An 18,648-nucleotide genomic window follows, 5' to 3' on the forward strand; every position below is an offset into this window, starting at 1 on the left:
CTCACTTCTGTTGTACTCAATAGGAACTGTTTAGTTAACTTTTGAATAAGAATGTTAGCTTACGTTATTTGATTCCTTCCATTCAAACTTCGCTTCATACTCTCTTACTAATTTGAGCATTAAAGTGTTAACCTGGTAGGTCATCCCTCTAACCACCACATCATAACCTTGATCAACTCCAACACATCGTAAATTCAACCTCTCTAATTATCACTTAGTTCCAAAACGGAACATTGGCATCGTCTATGGAAATCGTCCTTTGATTCCTATAATTTCCACGATCCACCTTTTCTCGATTCGACTAAATAAGATTTAGGTCTCCTTCGACCAACATGCAGATCTTTATCTCTAAGTTAATTTCCTTAAGTCTCTAGTCAAACTTTTTACACCATACATTTCATACCAAGCAATTGCAATAGCTGAAGAGCCTAGGAATCCTCCTCCACGTCCTCAATGGACAAGCGACCATGTCGCAACAACTAATTTTCTGTTCTTCCAATCTCAAATTTTGTCCAATCTATGGTAGATTAAGAAACTTCTCAATTTCCTCATTCAACGAATCCGCTCCACAACTCGACATAGGTGAACCCTTCTTCAGGCCTACATTACCGCCTACTATAAACAGACGTGAGGCACTCCCCAATTTCCAGCTCAGGTAGGCTAATCTCAAACTGCAAGAGGCTAAAAAATTGCTGAACAATATGTACTATATGATTAAAGAACAAAATTTCCATGCATTTGCATAAAAACTAACTCGGGTCATAGAGAGTCTACACAACGATAACCAAAAGAAAATCATTGTAGAAGGCAGCTTCGCATAAGGTTGTTGAGTCAAGAAATGATCCAAAAGATGTCCAAAAATCCCCGAACGAACAATGACAAGGGCTTCATAGTCCTTGTTCGATATTGAAGGAGAAAGGGGAAGTCACACTCCCTATGAAACTCGTCTGCCTAGGATAAGAGAAAGGAATGAAGGAGAGGCCCTCGTGCAGTTGAGGAAAAAGAATCCTCTGGCTGCTTCTGTATTGGAAAATCGAATTTGAAAGTCTATGGAGAATCCACTAATGCTCATAAGCTATAATAGAAATGGAGACACTGATTAACACATCAAACATGTGGACGAAGACATGAAGTGCAAGATTTTTGCACTACCCTTAATTGAGTCTGCTCAAGCCTGATTTGAATCCCTCCCAGACTGAAGCATGGATTCCTTGTTTGACTTATGCGAGGCTTTAACCGTCCACTTTACCGCTAGGAAACTACAACCAACCACAATGGAAAAAGGAAACCCTACAAACGTATCTCGACTGCTTCACCAAGGTAACGGAAGCTATTGGAGGTTCGGATGAGAGCCTAAAGTGGTTGATCTTTGAGAAATGTCTTACACTGAATTGTACATTCCTATAAAAGTTAAGGGGAAAAGGCCCGCAACTTGAAGGGCTTGTTAAGTAGGTAGCAACCTTATATTAACTTTGAAGAAACGTTGTTAGATGATGGAGGTAACTGAGGATTGGGGAACTTCGAATCTAGTCGAATGTTTAAAAAATTGTATGGGCGACCCATAGAGGAATACGAACAAAGTCCCTATTCAAAGTTTGACTCCTACACTCTATTGAACATCTCATGAGAGAGGATTTTGAAAGAGTGCACTAATACGGAATTCAAGAAGGCCAAAATAAGAAACCATATTCGGCCAAAGAATTTGCTCGGATAGCCATGTTTAAATGTTGCCATTTCCATAAGATTTATGACCACAACACCAATAACTGGAAGATTTGATTAAAGGATTGATCCAGAAGAGAAACTACATGAATACACAAATGATGGTAAAAGGGTACGAGAGGATTCTCACAAAAAGAAACAACTCCTCAAGAAGACTATGGAAGTTGTGGTTGGTGGCAAACATAAATAAGTTGATAGTAGAGAAGAATAAATGTAAAAAGGGAGGCAACAGTATATCACCTTCATAATCGGGGGCACCCTCCTGAAGAGTAACCCTTTCAAGAGTATGATGAAGAGAAAAATTGTTAAACTGGTTGTCGTTAGCAAGGATAAGGGAAGCACGTCAATCATGAACCCAAAATTCCCAATATCACCAAAAAAAAATTACAATTTTCTGTCAGTATACATGAATTTGATAAAATGGTAAAAAATTTGAGTAGGAATATAATGTTTTTTTTGTTTGTTTGTTCTTCATGCGCGTGTTTAATGTTTTAGTACCATGCTCTAGTCTTATTTTGTTGTATCATTGGGTTAATTCATGAACTAGTTTAAATTTTAAATATTTAAAAAAATATATCCATGTGTGTGGTTTTGTAAATTAAAACTTTACTCTTTGTGTTTAGGCCAACATCTTTGTGTTAATTAAAACTATACTCTGAAATAGGCGTTTGGCGAGGCGATCATATAAACAGGCCTCGGTGATCATATAAATACGTAAAAGGCATCCCATTTTCTAAAAATGTGTGTATATAAATAACACATAAAAATACTTTTTAAGTCTAGGAGTTCAAATTCACAGTACTTAATTTATTTACCTTTTAAAAAGTGAAATTATGATAATTACCAGTACTTTACCAAAACACCTATAATATTAAAAATCTTCATTTTATTAAACCCGAAAACTGATACTACCTAATTGTAAATTAAGCATCTCTAATCTAAAAAAAGTCCAAGGCATGCATTTTAATATCTGAGATCGGATTCAATTTTGCAATAGCTAGAGACAAACATCAAATTACGAAACCAATTGTCCAACATATGAAGTGAACAACCTGGTATCCAATCCTAATCCTAAAATTACAGTATTCCATAAATCAGAACATAGCAGAAAACACAACAAACAACACAGCTGTTTAATGTTATTTCACTTGACAATTTAACGAAATACAGAATGCAAGAAAGGAATAGTAACAACCGTGACAAGGCTACGTTCAAATTATCAGTCATCTTTGTCGGCATCTCCGGCGTCTGTTTCAGGAGGAGGAGGAGGAGGAGGAGCGACGGCAGCATCAGGAACCTCATCAGGGTCCCGGGTCGGGTCGGATTTGTCGATGGAGTCGCGGGTCTGCGAAAGGAAGGGTTTGAAAGCGAGTTCAATCGCGAGCCAGACGAATGCTAGGGCACCCGCCACCACAACAGCTTCTTTTGCCTTTCCCATTTTTTTTCTATCGCTCATCTATTAATCTTCTATCTTACTTACTACGTTCTTATTATATATGCAGACAAATACAATAATGCTTTACGTGTTACTCACCACCACAAAAAAACTTCGTAATCCAAATTCCTAGTACAACCACTCACATACGTAACTTTTTTTGAAGTCGACAGCTTCCTTAATAACCATCGCATAAAATGAGTTTTTTCCATATAAGAAAAATCAAACTAATTACTACTGTTTTACTGAATCTCTCAACTAATCGTAATTATACGAATTTAATCCCCAATTTTGTTTGATATTAAACCAGTCTTCAATAGCTTCTTAACAATTAAGTCCGTGACTAAAAATTATACTAAAAAATTATTACTCAGTAATATAGATTACTTCAAAGCTTACTTTCCAAACAAGATAAAAAAATTATACTAAAAATATACTTTTATCTGCAAAACAAAAATAAAATTTATACAAAATACTTTCACATAAACGCTTCTGCCATTAATCAATCTATATATTTATCAGGTGATTTTGCACCTCATTCCTAATTCAATGCTAACTTACACTATTCAATTTTTAGTTAAATTATCATGTTTTTTTAAACACCCTATTTGTAACAAGGCCAAATGATCAGCAATTCCAATAAACTTCCTTGCCTTTTGTTCAAGTTGATTAGTACTTAGCATTATCAAGCAGGGCAAGAAAGAAAATAACAACATTAACACTCCACACAACTAATTAACAATCCATTGATGTCTCAAACCGCACGGAAAATTTCCCTACAATACAGATACAATGAAATCCAAAAATTTGGATACACAATTTAACGGCCACGACCACGACCGCGTCCACGTCCTCTCCCCCGTCCTCGCCCCAACGGCTTTCCCCCTGCGATTAAAATCAAATAATTAAAAACCAGAAATTTGTAGATAACAATGCCCGTCTAGACATGACGGCTCAGTTTGAAAAAACAATGCAGTTATATTCAAATAATATGCAGTACCAGCAGTTGGCTTCTTAGGTTTGACCCTAGGAGCCTCTTCAACCAGTAAAGTTTCCAGATTCAAGCTGTCGGGAAGGATATAATAACGAATGTTGTTGCCTCTCACACTGAGATGATCCAGAGTAACAGGATTTTTCCCCTTTAGGGTTAGTTTAACGGCTTTCAAATGTGTATTCATACTAATATCAACACCTGTAGCATAGCAACATGTTCAATGATCAGTACAACTAATGCTTCAAAATACTTCTAAGCCCATCAGAGGATAAAGGCACAGAAATTAATTAGTTAGACCATGAACTTATAGTTACATGTATTCACTAATTAAAGATGAAGAAATTCCTTGGTGCCGAATTAGATTGTATGTGGAAAATAAGTAGTAATGTATTGCCTGACGAGAATACAAGGATTCACCGTACTCATAAACCATGTCCACTTTCAAGTTTAAACTAATAATAAACATTGCATGAAAGAAAATGATTGTATTTGCTATTTATTTATTCATAAAGCTAGATAACACGTCTGCGCCATAGACATTCTAAAACTACAATCAAAGACAACAGACTTTAGGGGATTCAATTGGAAGTCATGGAAGAGAATGGCTCAATTCCAACAAGTTTGGATTAGTTAGTGTAACTTGTAAGGCTAAACTAGTGGAACGGGCATAAAACACAAGGCTTTAAAATGATGAAGATTATGGAATATGAGAACTCTAAATTTCATTAGTATCAAGTATACTTGCAGCATAATACAATAATGATATGGCGGAGGGTATTGCAGAATATGGCAGCTGTAAGAAAATTTTAAAAAGCATACAAAATACCAATAGAAATACTACAGAATATAATTAAAGAAAGAATAAGCAGACAACGATAGAAGATAATAAGAGAATTGAAATCACGTCTTCCTAAAACCCAGTTGTACAGATAAGAGAAGAACGAGACATTGTTCAAATTTAAATTCAAGCAAATATTAAAAACTAACAAGTTTATTACCAAATTGACAACTCTCTACCAAGTCAGAAATGACAAATTGACAACTCTCTTCAAAAAAGCCCAGACAAGCCCAGACCAGAAGACCAAAGAAAAGCCAGGAAAAAAATCCTACCCTAGGCTAACTTTGAATAAACAGATATTTCACAATTCAAGATTATTATTCTAACAAGAAGCCACCTAGGGCCCGGGCAACTAGCAAATTTTATGTCTGAAAAAATGTCAATACAAAAGAAGAACAGAAAACTACTACCAAATTCATACAGAACATCAACATCTGGCCCACAACATTAAGATTAAAATGACAACATATCATATTAGATATGTTTTAAAGTAACCTATTGCACTGTCATTTAGAAAATGGCAATGTAATTACTAATTAACCATTCACATTGACATGACAGGATGACGTTAATGTATGAATTAACTACCAATTACAAACTCACATCAAATGTTGAAATCTTATGGAAGCTCTGAATAAGTTGATAGGAGAAATATCAGTTTAAAACAGATCTAAGTTTTCCCCGGCAAGCAACAGACACTCGACATCGTGTTCATAAATATGAAATATGAAATTATAAACATCTAAAAGAATTACTTAGAATTCAATCCATCTAAAATTACATAATAACAATAGTAATATTGATAAAACAATTTATACTTTATATGCTATATGTTCCAACAATTTTAGGGTAAAGTTTAGAGAATTAGGTCAAAAATTGCATTAGGTTTAGCGATAAAGAAACCAGAGAGCCTCCAAGACTAAAACGCGGTAATGCTAAGCGCAGAACAAAGTTAGGGTTTAACAAAACCCGCATCGGAATTTATTATTAGGTGAAGTGAAGAGTTACCTGTAATGGTGCCGTGAACAATAGTACCATTCTTTAACTCGATTGAGACAGTTTCGTTGTTCAACTTCATCAGAAACCTGCTCGAGATTAAAGATTTTAGTTTCAGATTGAAAAAGAGAACAAAAAATGAAGAGTGAAAATGGAGAGAGACGAATAGAGAAGAGAGATGATGGATACCTAACGAGCTTCATGGTGGCGGAGAAGAGAAGAGTGACGGTGGAAAATCGCAAATCGCGGCACGGGCACAACAATCGGTGTTTTTCGGCCTCCAAAAGACACTAGCGATTAGAGTGTTAAACCCGGTGCAAGAAACCCATCGCTAAAATACGAAAAAAAATAAGTAGAGAATTCAAAAATGTTTTTTATTTTACAAAAAGTTTTAAAAAAGTTTTTTTTCCAAAAAATTAAAATAAATTCCCATAAAATCGGACAAGCAGATATTAAGTAAAAGAGAATGATAAAAGAGAAACTCTTTTTTATATCTGAACAAACGAGACTCTCAATTTAACAAGTCAGTTAGCGCTAGTATTCTTGTCGCATAAGAAGTGAATAAGGATAAATAATCACTCTTTATAAATAAGAGATTGATAAAATCCACCAAAAGGCGCATCTTTCTTGCAAGGATTTGCAAATGAGCCTTCCTCCGTTAGGATTTGAAAATGCAAACCAAAAAAATCCAGCTAAAGATGATTTGTAAGCTCATAATATTAAGAGAACTAAATAAGAAAATATGATTCTCTCCTTAATGTCAAATATAATGTTGGTGTTTGAAGGAGTGGGGCTCCAGGAAGTTAAAATATGATTTTCTCCTTAGCATTGTAATTTTATTTTTTCTACTTCTTTATGAACAACCTGTACATGATACGAGTGTTTCTACTACCATCAATTAGCCACCTTATTCGAGATCTTTGAAACCATGCTAATTCAGCTTGTTGGATGATTTTGAATATGTCCAATTTAATGTTATTTTCCAACCAGGTGGTTCCATAATGATATTTCTCATTTTGATACAATTTTGAATTCCATTCAATATTTCCACAATCTTTCTTTTATGTTTTTGAATGCTACTCACAATATGAATTTTACAAGTCATAACACGGTTCCTTACTTGTTCTGAGTTGTTGTTAAAGTTGTTATTAGTGTTTCTAACACTTTTGGTCATATCCTCATAAGACTCTTCTAGTAACTATGCACTTTCAAACCTTAACCTCTTCTCCGCTCTCTTATCTCTATTATCATGATTTAAGGTTATGTTTAGATTGATGGAATATTATAAAGTGAAACGAAATAAAGCACAACAAAGTGGAATGAAGTACAGCAGAATATAATACATATATGACTCCATTGTTTGAATATTTTATTTAAAATGTCTCATTATATTGCATACACCCTTAGACTATACTTGGATGTTGCAGGATTAACGGAGCGACTCAAAATAGAATAGAACCGAACGAGGTGTAATAGAGCGGGGCGGAATTAAAGTCTCATTCTATACAAAAAATAATAATTATTTACCACTCAATTACATTTAATTTATATACCAAATGTTCTTGTCGGAGACAATGTGACAATGTCTCTCTACCTAGACTTATTTCTTGCATGAAAGATAGATGTCTAATATTTTGTCCGTCCTAACCATGCTAACACCTACAGATGTTAAGACTTTCGTTGCAGAGATGGTCGGTTAAAGGATATGGATTTGTCAAAGGATCCTTCACCTAATAACAACAAAGAAAATTGGGGTCAGAAAATCTGCCAATGACTAATACAAGAATGGTACTACGATTTTGGAGGTAGAAATCACAAACATGCGTGTGTTAGAATTGGTAAAATAGGAGTATCCAAAGAACGCTTTATGTTATAAAAATATTTAGAAACTCCAGGGTATCTTCTTTCATGCACACACAAGACAAGCAATAACATTTATTAAGATTATATACAAAAGTAAGTAAATGTTCATATACCATAACATGTTGCTTCCAATTCTTCTTTATTTATTGAAGATGCCCCTTTCCAACACCATCAACAACTGATCTACTATAATTTACCACTTTTAATAATGACGAGGACATGTAAATGAATATATGAAATATAAGTTAAATCATACATTTTATAAGACACAACATAAATGCATAATTAATATCTATACACTTAACTTTCTCTCTCTCTTTGTTGTGATCGTAATTCAAAATATATACATTTCTTCAATTGGCTCCATTCTCAAAACTTAACTATTTGTAGAGTTATTGGCAAAATAAATTAATTGCTTTACCACGACATGTATCACTCTGCATCTTATTAAGAGTCCCACATCGAATAATATATGGTCTGAACATGTCTTTATAAGTGGGGGCAATTCCCACCCTACAAGCCGTTTTTGTAGGGTTGAGTTAGGCCTAACCACACTTCTTAATATGGTATCAAGAGCCTCGTCTAAGATCCGGTGGGCCACCTATTATGGTTTTCTCTATCGGGTCACCCACCATTTATATCCACGTTCTGGTAGTCTAGTCCTGGGGGTCTGTTAAGAGTCCCACATCGGACAATATATAGCCCGAACATGTCCTTATAAGTGGAGGCAATTCTCACCCTACAAACCAGTTTTAACCGGTTTTGTAATGATGAGTTAGGTCAAACTCTAACACATCTCCCAGTCTCCCTCACCACTCTCGTTACACTTTTTTAGTTTTTCTTTCCTAGTACTATAATGTTCACATATGTTGCAGTACATCAAGTTTAGTAGCAAAATAGGAAAGAAAAACTACAATCATGTCTTAACCTTGAACAATGATGCGAAATTGTCATTCTAATTCAAAATCAAAACATTATCATACATAGGTAGATAAACTGCGATTGTTCAAGTTAAGCTTAAACAAATTAAGCATATTTCTTGACACTAAAATTTAGTATTAGTTATGGTTCAAAACTTAGCAAATCAAACATTCATGTATGGGATAAATTCCTTGAACGAAAAGTGACGTTACATCAAAAAAGAATATTATGCTAATAAACTTGATTAATTTTTCTGGTCTATGCTATTGTTCGAGCTTACTTTGTTGCTTCATGATTGAGAAACATTAAAGCTTTGTTGGAATATCATGTTAAACAAAGAGAATGTAGCTGGTGAATGTGTGTTTTATGATTTTGACAACAAAAAGAATCATTCATAAAGAACATCACAAACATTGGTTTTATAAATTCTTTCGTCCAAAAAAGAGAGTATAAAAAATGAAAGAAAATGATGGAATGAAATGAACTGTATTCTATCATGTTCGTCTCAATTCCATCATTTTATAACCAATCCAAACAATTTAACATAACTTTATATTGTTCTATTTCATCTCATTGCTTAATTTTATCAATCTAAACATAACCTAAATTAAATGGAGCAAAAAATTAGAAATTAAAAAAAAATGAGATAAAAAATTTATTTCCATGTTCCAGTCTACTGCAATCATTATTTACAGATCTAAACAATAAAATTTTATTATTTATCACTCATTCATTATTTACAAATCTAAACAATAAAATTTTATTATTTATTACTCATTTACACTTCATACTATTTATTCAAACATATTATAAATTATAAAGATTGAATCATTATTATATGAGAATCGAGGAAATTGGACTCTACAATAATGTTATTTCACTAAATCGTTGTTCTCATTCAATAATGATTTATTAAAACGTAAGTACTATATTAAATTGATAATTTTTCAATATATTCCATGGATCTTTTAAACACCACGCGAAATTTCACATTTGCCCTCTACTTCCGTAGATGCACATCTGGAAATACCCTTATTTTGAAAAAAAACATGATTCCTTCCGTAGATGCATCTACGAAACCGTTAAAAAACATAGTTTAGGTAGTTAAATTCACCTTATTTCAGTTAAGCAATCCGTTCGTAGATGCACCTACGGAACGTGATGAAAACAGAGTGTTCTGTAGATGCACATACGGAACAGACTACTATATTTTCAAATCATGTTCATTTCACTCCAAAACTCAATTTAAAATAATGCATTTTAAAGACAATAGTAGGTAGACAAAAAAAACATTGTATAAATAATGTCGGTCATAATATTAAATACATCATCAAAATAACATACATAAACGAAATAAAAATACATACATAAAAAAAACAACAGCCATCCCTACTGTGTATGTCAGACATCATCTTGCGCTTCTCCTCTGCCTTTGGCCCCGCCTCTGCCTTTGCGTCCACCACGCCCTCTGGTGGCTCTAGGGTCAAGTGCTCCACCAGTCTTGCCACGATGTCTACGGTACAAAAATACCTCTTGTGCCAGCCTAATTATAACATCCACCACACGCCTCTGCTCAGACTCTCGACCTCGGGGAATAAACCATCTGCAATGACTTCCAGGTCCGTGTCAGCTATCTGACGATGATGGGGAAGAAGATCATGTGCGGTCCAACTCAGCCGAATGAGTTTGCAGAATCTCCTCGTGAGCTGGTCTAGGCGAATCTCCAAGTTCAATGGGAAGCATGTACGGGTGTGACACTCTGCAGTAGGGGTGGCAAACGGGCATGTCCGCCCTGTTTAGGCCCGCCCCGCAAAAGCCCGCGAAAAAACGGGGCAGAGCGTGGCGGGCTTTTTTAAGAGTGTGGGTCTAAAACCTTGACCCGCCCCGCAAAAAAGTGAAGGCGGGGCGGGGAAAGCCCGCAGGCATTCGGCTTTTTATGCCTAAAAATAGTAAAATTCTATGAAAAATAAATGCCCGCAAAAGCCCACAAAAAACGGGGCGGGGCGGGGCAGACACATTAAAGAGAGTGGGCCTAAAACCTTGCACCGCCCCGCGAAAAGTGCGGGTAAAACAGGCTTTCTCCGCGGGGCGGGCCCGTTTTGCCACCCCTACTCTGTAGTACCAGGTGATGTTCCCCTTGGCACAACTCCAGGCATGCTATGCTATCGCAGGAACCATGTGGTGCTCCTAGTTTACAAAAGACCTCATTTAACTGCTGAAGAGTCATTGTGATAGGAGCGGAGACAATAGGGTCACGAGGTATCTTATGTGTGTAGTCAAACTAACGCATGACGCGCTCCAAAAGATAACGTACAATAATGGTCGAGCTGACGACCGACCATTGAGAGTATAGTGCTATCTTATCAAATGGAACCGTCTTGGGGTGATAAGCATAACAGTCATATTTGACGTCCTCGTCAGCCATGCGATCAAGTCCGCGCCTATAAGGATCCGACACCTGGTTTCTTCTGAGGGGTGAATGCACTAGCGCACAACATGATGCTGCCATGTAGGTAGGCACCTTTCCCCAGCCAACAATGTCTGAGAAGTGCTGTAGTATCCAAGTCCAAAAAAGACACGGCTATTTTAATGCAGTATCACAAATATATAATAAGTAGAAGGGTATAAGATTGTTACCACCAAAAGTGTACAACTGCCTGCCACTGTCCTTGCCTTCCACAGGTATCCCTCTATGGGTCTGTAGTTGTTGTACGCCAGTACAACCGCTCCCCAATTGTACTATCGGATACATGTTGTATCCAATAAGTACCTGAGGTAGACGACGTTTGTGTACGCCGAGCTCGTGTCCACAAAGAGCTGAGTGCCTGTCAAATATAGGAAGTAACATCTCAGCGCATGCTCTCTGTGTATATCCGCCTCTACCTCGTCACTAGAAGCCTCATGTGCCGCACTCAGCGCCTCATCATATCTCCACTGCAAGAAGGAAAACCTCATGTGCGCCACGCGGGTCCTCTCCATCTCATCAAGCACGTCAACAGGATCAGCCCCTAACTCCACAATTAGAATCTCCATCGTTTCCTGCTTCGTCAGTCTACCGTGATCAAGGAGGGATACCCCTGATAGGTAGATGCAAGAGGCATGCCACATCATCAAGTGTGATGGTAATCTCATCGTGAGGAAGATGAAATGAGGAAGTCTCCAAATGTCATCTCTTTGCAAATGTCATTAACATCCCGTTATGTATCGTCACGTAGTCGACCTGACAGATGTCCCCAAGCCAGAAGCTGATAGTACATCCTGGAACCACGATTGGTCAGGATGACTGACAATCTTCCGGGCGTGGTTGTAAAACCTCTGGGGATCCCTCTCCTCAAATTTTTAAAAAATAAAAACAATTATTAATAATCTAAGTCAGAAACTGAAGAAAACAAATTAATAAGTAATTACCAAAGAAAACTTACATCTCCCTCCCAGATACGCCTGGCTGCATGATCTGCATACCCAGTCAACATGGATGCGTCTACGTGGCCCCAGGGTAATAAACAGGCTCCAGCACCGGCTGATCCCCGTGAAGCTCCAGTGGCACAGAAGTAGAAGTAGAAGAAGTGCCCTGACGACGTCTGCGGGGGTGGCATCTGTGAGGAACCCTTAGCATCAACATCATCCGAGACCTCCGAGGTGTAGTAGTAGATGGGGAAGGAATGTCAAATGTAACAGTTGGAGAAGGCCCCGATGGAGCGAGTGTAACGGTTGGAGAAGGCCCGGCTAGAGCGGGTGTATCAGATGCATTTGCTGCAACGGCAGCTCCATCAATGACCTGAGCTACTACACGCACCCGTTCACGCCGCACGAATGCGTGATGTGCAGTCCTCTCATGTATATCCCTATCCGAACCGTGGGCCATAATGTATTCATTATGATACAAACAACCTCCAGTTAGATACTGTGTATTTATAAATAAACAAGAAAAGAAAAACAAAAAATTACTCTTCCGTAGATGCATCTACGAAAGTAACTTAGTTTCAAAAAACTGTGGTGCTTCCGTAGATGCATATACAGAATGCGCTAACGTTCATTTCTTTCGTAGATGCATCTACGGAAGTTTCTGAAATTGAGAAACTCAACAATGGCGGAAGTTCACTGTTCAATCACTTAAAAACTTGATTTTTGTGGCTTGATCATACGTTTTAAACATCAAAAATACCTCTAAAAATATTTCTATAACTATCCAATCATTTCTACACCTAAATATCGAATTCTAATACGATTTTACAAATACTCTAAAATAACTCTAAAAGTCAAAAACTTACCGATTAAATAGAATTTTGAATTTGATGGAATGTGTTGATACTTAATATTGACAATGTCAGCCGAACTCGGGAGAAAGAAATTAGAAGTTTGATATTTGTGGTCGAGAGAGTTTGGATGTTTGAATGTGAAGAATGAGGGAGGAGAAATGTCTGACGCGAGTTATAACGTCAAATGCTTCTATAGATGCATCCACAGAAGCTTTTGTATATGCATCTTTGGAACAAAACAAAATTAAACAAAAAAAAATACTTCCGAAGATGCATCTACGAAAATTAGAGGACATTTTTGTCAATTTAATAGTACGTGAGAGATACATGGGATAGATTAAAAAATTTTCATTAAATTTGTTCTTAGTCGAGCTGTCTCAAGGTAGTAAAACAAGGTTGGTCTCATGTGTTTTAAAAGAAAATGAAAATTAAATTTTAGTTAAAAAAAATGAAAAAATGAAAAATGAAAAGAGATAAAGCAGAATGCGGCTATGTCGGTTCCTGAAAGAAGGAGAAGACTCGTATCGTATATGCGTGGTGGCGTAGAATAAGACATAACATAACAGATCCTTTTTCCAACTTCAAAATCGATTATTCTTATTCTTACCCCATTGAAACCAAAACCCTAATCCCATTCCCATTCTTCCCCGCTCCACTCTCAATCCTCCAATGAGCTATCAAATGGTAGATTCCTCCCTTTTCAAAACCGCAATTCATACTTTTTCCTTCTTGCTTTTCTTACTCGTCGTAACTTAAATCTAGGTTAACCAAACATCACGATTCATCACTAGTAACTGTAAATCTACATAATAATATTAAAATTTACTCGCTCATATTGTTTAATTAGCATTGATTGGATCCATTTTGTGTATCATACTCTAATTTGATTCAGAAATTTGTTTCAAAATTTAGGTTCCATAATTCATTTCCATATTCAAAACTTCAGTGTTCTAACTAGTAGAACTACTGTGAACTAAAGTAAAAAAGTGAAAATTTACTTGCCTGTATTGGATTTTCAATTTTCAATCATTAATAGACTAATCAAAACGAACTTCGATGATGCTTACTTGCTATGCAAAAGTGTGTGCATTTTTGCTAGGAACATAAATATTGCTCGTCGGTTATTCATGTTCAAGTTCTTTTAATAGTATTCTTGATGAATTTAGTGTCTTCTGATTTTTTTTTGTTATGGTAGCTTCTGTGTTGTTTCTTATTTTGAGTTGTTTATTTATGCATCAGAATGGTGAAGATGCACGTAGAGATTTAAAAAGAAAGCTCCCTCAGATGGATCGAGGGCAAGAGCGGAGATCTTATAATATGAATTCTGCACCGTATGATAGGAATGCACTTCCTCCTGGTGGGTTTTATTTTATTTTATGTAATAGAATCGAGGATTTGGTTACTGAATCTTTCAAATTGTTTTGTAGTGTCAAGAATTGAGATAAAACATTGTTCTTTAAATCTCATTGTTCTGTAAGAAAGTTGCGATTTTCTTTCCTTTTAGAATTTACACGAAAAAAATTAAGGAATCCATGTAAATAAATGAAGCTGTAGGTTACCATTAGCATTGGGAGGTTTTTTCTCCTTCTGCGATTGAGTGAGTATGTTATATATCCCGATTGTTGAATCCAAATGAGTTATTTTGTGAGATTCTTAACTATATTCTGGTATTGCAATATATAGGTATGACCGTTGCTGTTATTTTGAACCGATTTACCTTGTTTCTATTTAGTATTATTTTGCTTGGAATTTTTCAAGTTGAGTACATGGCAAGTCCTTATTGACAGATGATGACATTTTTCTTTAACTATTTAATCATTTTATTTTTGTAATGACACATATGCCTCGTTTTCCTGTTTGTTATTTTCATATCCAAGTTTTTGCACACTATTTCAATTGTTGAAAACTTATTCTTTCTTGCTCTTTATGGTTGTAAGTTATATCAATGTTCATCACTATAATGTTACGCTTTCTCTTTCCAGTTATTTTATTTTATTTTTTATGTTTAGTTAATCTTGATTACAGGTTGGTTAGACTGCCCAGCACACGGGCAGGAACTAGGTTGCATAATCCCTTCAAAGGTTCCACTTGGCGAATCCTTCAATGATTACATTCCAAATAAAAAATATACCCCCAAGCAAGCAATTCTTCAACAGAGAGCTTTAGGTAGAGAAGTGAGTTTACCAGATGCCATTGATATACTGTTAAATATGTTCTGCTTTGGGAAGTTAAGTACATGTTTCTAGGAACATAAAGGGAGATAATAGTAGGATTTTGGTGTGCATGACCCGTTGATATTATTTAAGTTCTTTCATAGAATTGTTTTGTTAAACATGCTTAAAAAATGTAATTTTTAAGCATGCTTCTATTTGATAGTTTTATTTCTTAACATTTAAAGAAACTTTTTGTTCATGGGCTTTGCGCAAATTTGGTGTTCTAAAGGAAGTTTTATTGACAGAGCACCACTTGATTTCCAATTTAGGATTTGAGTATAAAGACATAAAAAGCGTGAAGGATACGATAGTAAGTGTTTAGATTTCATTTTTGCTTGTTAATAAATACAGATAAAGCCAAATTTGCAACCCAGGGAGGCTTTTACATGTTCTACCTGTTACCTCATATGAGTAGCTGCCCTAAAGATTCACATATTAAAAGGAAGACTTTAAGCAATATAGGAGTAACTTTTTGTACTATTGTTTTACATCATGTCCTGTGCATAACTTGTCTGACTATTTTTTGTCTTTTAATTCATGCATATAATTTTGTTGCACCCAGCATTTTAAGCTCAACTCTATTAAATTTGCAGCTTGGTTTAGTGATTGATCTGACAAATACTACTCGTTTCTATCCATTATCAGATTGGACAAAAGAAGGGATTGGCCATGTCAAGGTATTATATGATATTTTATGCTATTGTTTTTGAAGCATCAATTGCAATTGAATTTATAGTTTTAACTTGCTTGTGGCAGATAAGATGCCAAGGAAGAGATTCTGTACCTGATGATGAGTCTGTACAAAAGTTTTGCAATGAGGTAGCTTCTATTTGTAGTATTCATGTGTCAACTTGCAGTTCTTGGGTGTTACTTTACTTCTATTCACTTTTTTTAATTAATGCTCACAGTTTGATAGTAAAAGATTTCTATTTTTTCTGCTTCCTATTGTTAGCTTTCCTAGGAGTGATGGTACAGTTCATGATAACTCACTTGAGGTTTTATGATTTATACCGGTTACATTTTTTTTAGGTTCTGGATTTTTGCTCTCGAAGTTCAAACTCAAAGAAATATATACTTGTACACTGCACTCATGGGCATAATCGTACAGGCTATATGATTGTTCATTTTCTTGTGCGTACAGAATCACTATCTGTCACTGAGGTGAGTAAAATTATAAATTGTTCACGCGTTTCTCTCAAAAGCCATTTCATTCTATTAATTTATTTGTGCATATTTATGCTGTTACCTTCCAGGCAATAAGTAAATTTGCACAGGCACGTCCCCCAGGAATTTACAAACAGGATTACATTGATACCTTGTACATGTTTTTTAATGAAAAGAAGCCTGAAAGTCTTGTTTGTCCACAAACTCCAGAATGGAAGAGCCTCCCTGACCCTGACGTTCATGGTGTGTCTGTCTCAGCTACAGACAATCATGCAGACATTTTGCAGCAGGTACATGCACATTTTTGTTTACATATCTTGGTTATCTTCTCAGAAGATATGGTTGCAGTTTGCATGCACGTGATTTTGCCAGTTTAGTCATTTTTTTTTAATTTTTTTATTCAATAGCGTTTGATATAGCCTGTAAATACAACTGCCTCACTCTGCATCTTTCTGTCTTTCTAGCTTTACTCTGATGTATTATTATAGCATAACTTTTTATTTTCTTTGATGGAGAATTTTGAACACTAGTTAATCTCCCATCCCGAAACAAGTATGTCGCAGCCGAAGAGTAAACTTATGATTAAGTTATTATATTTCCTATATTGTCACAGAAAATAAATTTTTGTAGTCTTCCTTGATGGCCTTTTTGTGTAAATAATTTGCCCTGTGTTGCTCGTAGTCTGATATGCAGTTTTGTGGATGACTGAGTACGAGATTAATGTGTTGTCATATTAATATCAAATTGCTTTCTTCGCACCACTTAATTGTTTTTTGCACCAGTTAGCTTACTTTGTTGAAATTATAAAAAACATTAAATCCCTTCAATTTTTTCTCGAAGTTGTATATTTTCCTTATGTTTGGTTTGATATTCTAGGAGAATATCGTGAGAAATGGAGTATTGACAAATGATGATATTTTGGGAGATCCCATTCCTTCCAACCAGCTACGTACAATGCAAGAACTTTGTTATCAACTGCTTAAGTTGGGCAAAGGGGTGGGTATTTATGGGTTTTTGTTGATTTCTGCATATGTCTTCAAAATGACTTAAACTCATTGTATTTTGAATAATCTAGTACTCATACTCAAGTATGGAATGAAGAGCTGTTATATAAGGGAATCATTAAACTTGCCATACTTTTATTTTTGTTGAATATTCATCTAGTAAATTGTATTTTTTTTCTTAATATACTTGGATTTAATTTGCTAACACTTAATATGCTCGAAGTGAAGTCAATTTTAAATAAAACCTTCCACCTATTTTTAAAATATTTAAAATATGATATTTTAACACATCGGTGGTGTTGGTAATTGTACTCAAAACCATTTGTCACTTATTTTTGTCTCTTTAATATTCACTATTGGCATGTATGTCTTTCTAATTTCTTTTCTAAAGATTTCTGAAAATTCGTACTTTTTTCATGTATTAGTCACTTTAATCTGTATGTATAACATATAAATTGAAGTTTGTCCCAACCAGAGGGGAAACTTTTGAGTAAGTACAGATTTTAGAGCCTTCTGCTTCTTCTTTCTTTTTATAATTATTTTGTATCCCCTGCTGTAATATTTCTCTACTCCCTTTCTCTAATATTGCCTTCGAGTATTACTAAAAGTAATGTTATTCATATCTGGGGTAAGGGGTTGCATTTGCTGCATCTCTATAAAATCGAAAAATAGGCTTGAAGCCAACTATTACATGATACGTAATAATTATTTTTTTATACTAAAAGTTGGTTGCATTCTCTTTTGCTACACTAATTTGATATTATTTCTTTTCAGGGAAGAGGAGTTTTGTACTTTCCGGGATCACACCCTGTTTCTCTTAACAGGTCCAAACTTACCAAATCTGATTATTTTGATTTTTATAGCATTGTCAATTATACCTAACTTCATGATGAACTTAGTTATTGCTGAGAGAAGACTTCCCTTTTTTTCTATCATTTCTTAAATAAGTAATAAGACCCATAATGTGTTCTAAACTGCCAGCTTTATTTTAACTGTTCAATTGCAAATTTGCTCCAATCATTCATTGTAAAAGAGCATCTTGTGCTGTTAGTTAATTTTGTTTAGCAATAGCTTTTGTAAAACGGCTTGGCAAAAATTTAGCAGGTCTCAAAGGATAGGATAGAGGAGTGCTGGCATTTTAATTGCATCAAAACTACCAGAACTGGATTTGCAAGAACTTTGCGTAGATTAAAATGGTGCAAGTTCTTTGTTCACATTTCAGATTTCTCTCGAGTGTAT

The 18,648-nt window shown here is 35.4% G+C and overlaps 3 protein-coding genes across 9 annotated transcripts in view; 1 reads left to right on the plus strand and 2 right to left on the minus strand.

Annotated features, from left to right (window-relative positions):
• Positions 1 to 2,661: 2,661 nt before the first annotated feature.
• On the minus strand, positions 2,662 to 3,216 carry LOC131610165 (outer envelope membrane protein 7-like). Its single transcript, XM_058882043.1, has one exon. It carries the CDS (start codon positions 3,176 to 3,178, stop codon positions 2,942 to 2,944), a length of 237 nt encoding a protein of 78 aa, XP_058738026.1. The 5' UTR covers positions 3,179 to 3,216; the 3' UTR covers positions 2,662 to 2,941.
• Positions 3,217 to 3,781: 565 nt separating this feature from the next.
• Positions 3,782 to 6,328, minus strand: LOC131610164 (small nuclear ribonucleoprotein SmD1b). The gene is made up of 4 exons (XM_058882042.1): positions 6,175 to 6,328; positions 5,998 to 6,074; positions 4,158 to 4,349; positions 3,782 to 4,042 (listed from the first exon to the last, which is right to left on the minus strand). The coding sequence occupies exons 1-4, from the start codon at positions 6,186 to 6,188 to the stop codon at positions 3,978 to 3,980; spliced, it is 348 nt and encodes a 115-aa protein (XP_058738025.1). The 5' UTR covers positions 6,189 to 6,328; the 3' UTR covers positions 3,782 to 3,977.
• Positions 6,329 to 13,523: 7,195 nt separating this feature from the next.
• LOC131610167 (uncharacterized) overlaps positions 13,524 to 18,648 on the plus strand; it is a 9,906-nt gene continuing 4,781 nt past the window's right edge. For 2 of the 7 annotated variants that reach the window (XR_009286412.1, XM_058882050.1), the window contains exons 1-10: positions 13,525 to 13,712; positions 14,268 to 14,385; positions 15,054 to 15,194; positions 15,487 to 15,551; positions 15,835 to 15,918; positions 15,998 to 16,060; positions 16,271 to 16,402; positions 16,495 to 16,695; positions 17,282 to 17,401; positions 18,184 to 18,233. Coding sequence is in view for 6 of the 7 variants with exons in the window: in XM_058882050.1 (XP_058738033.1) it covers positions 13,698 to 13,712; positions 14,268 to 14,385; positions 15,054 to 15,194; positions 15,487 to 15,551; positions 15,835 to 15,918; positions 15,998 to 16,060; positions 16,271 to 16,402; positions 16,495 to 16,695; positions 17,282 to 17,401; positions 18,184 to 18,233 (989 nt within the window). In the remaining variant the exon portion in view is untranslated. Of the gene's footprint in view, positions 13,713 to 14,267; positions 14,386 to 15,053; positions 15,203 to 15,486; positions 15,552 to 15,834; positions 15,919 to 15,997; positions 16,061 to 16,270; positions 16,403 to 16,494; positions 16,696 to 17,281; positions 17,402 to 18,183; positions 18,234 to 18,648 lie in introns of those variants that run through there. The other 5 variants (XM_058882044.1, XM_058882047.1, XM_058882045.1 and 2 more) reach the window with 5 other exon arrangements.

This window comes from Vicia villosa, linkage group LG6 (genome assembly GCF_029867415.1).
Source record: "Vicia villosa cultivar HV-30 ecotype Madison, WI linkage group LG6, Vvil1.0, whole genome shotgun sequence".
Classification (NCBI taxonomy): Eukaryota; Viridiplantae; Streptophyta; class Magnoliopsida; order Fabales; family Fabaceae; genus Vicia; species Vicia villosa.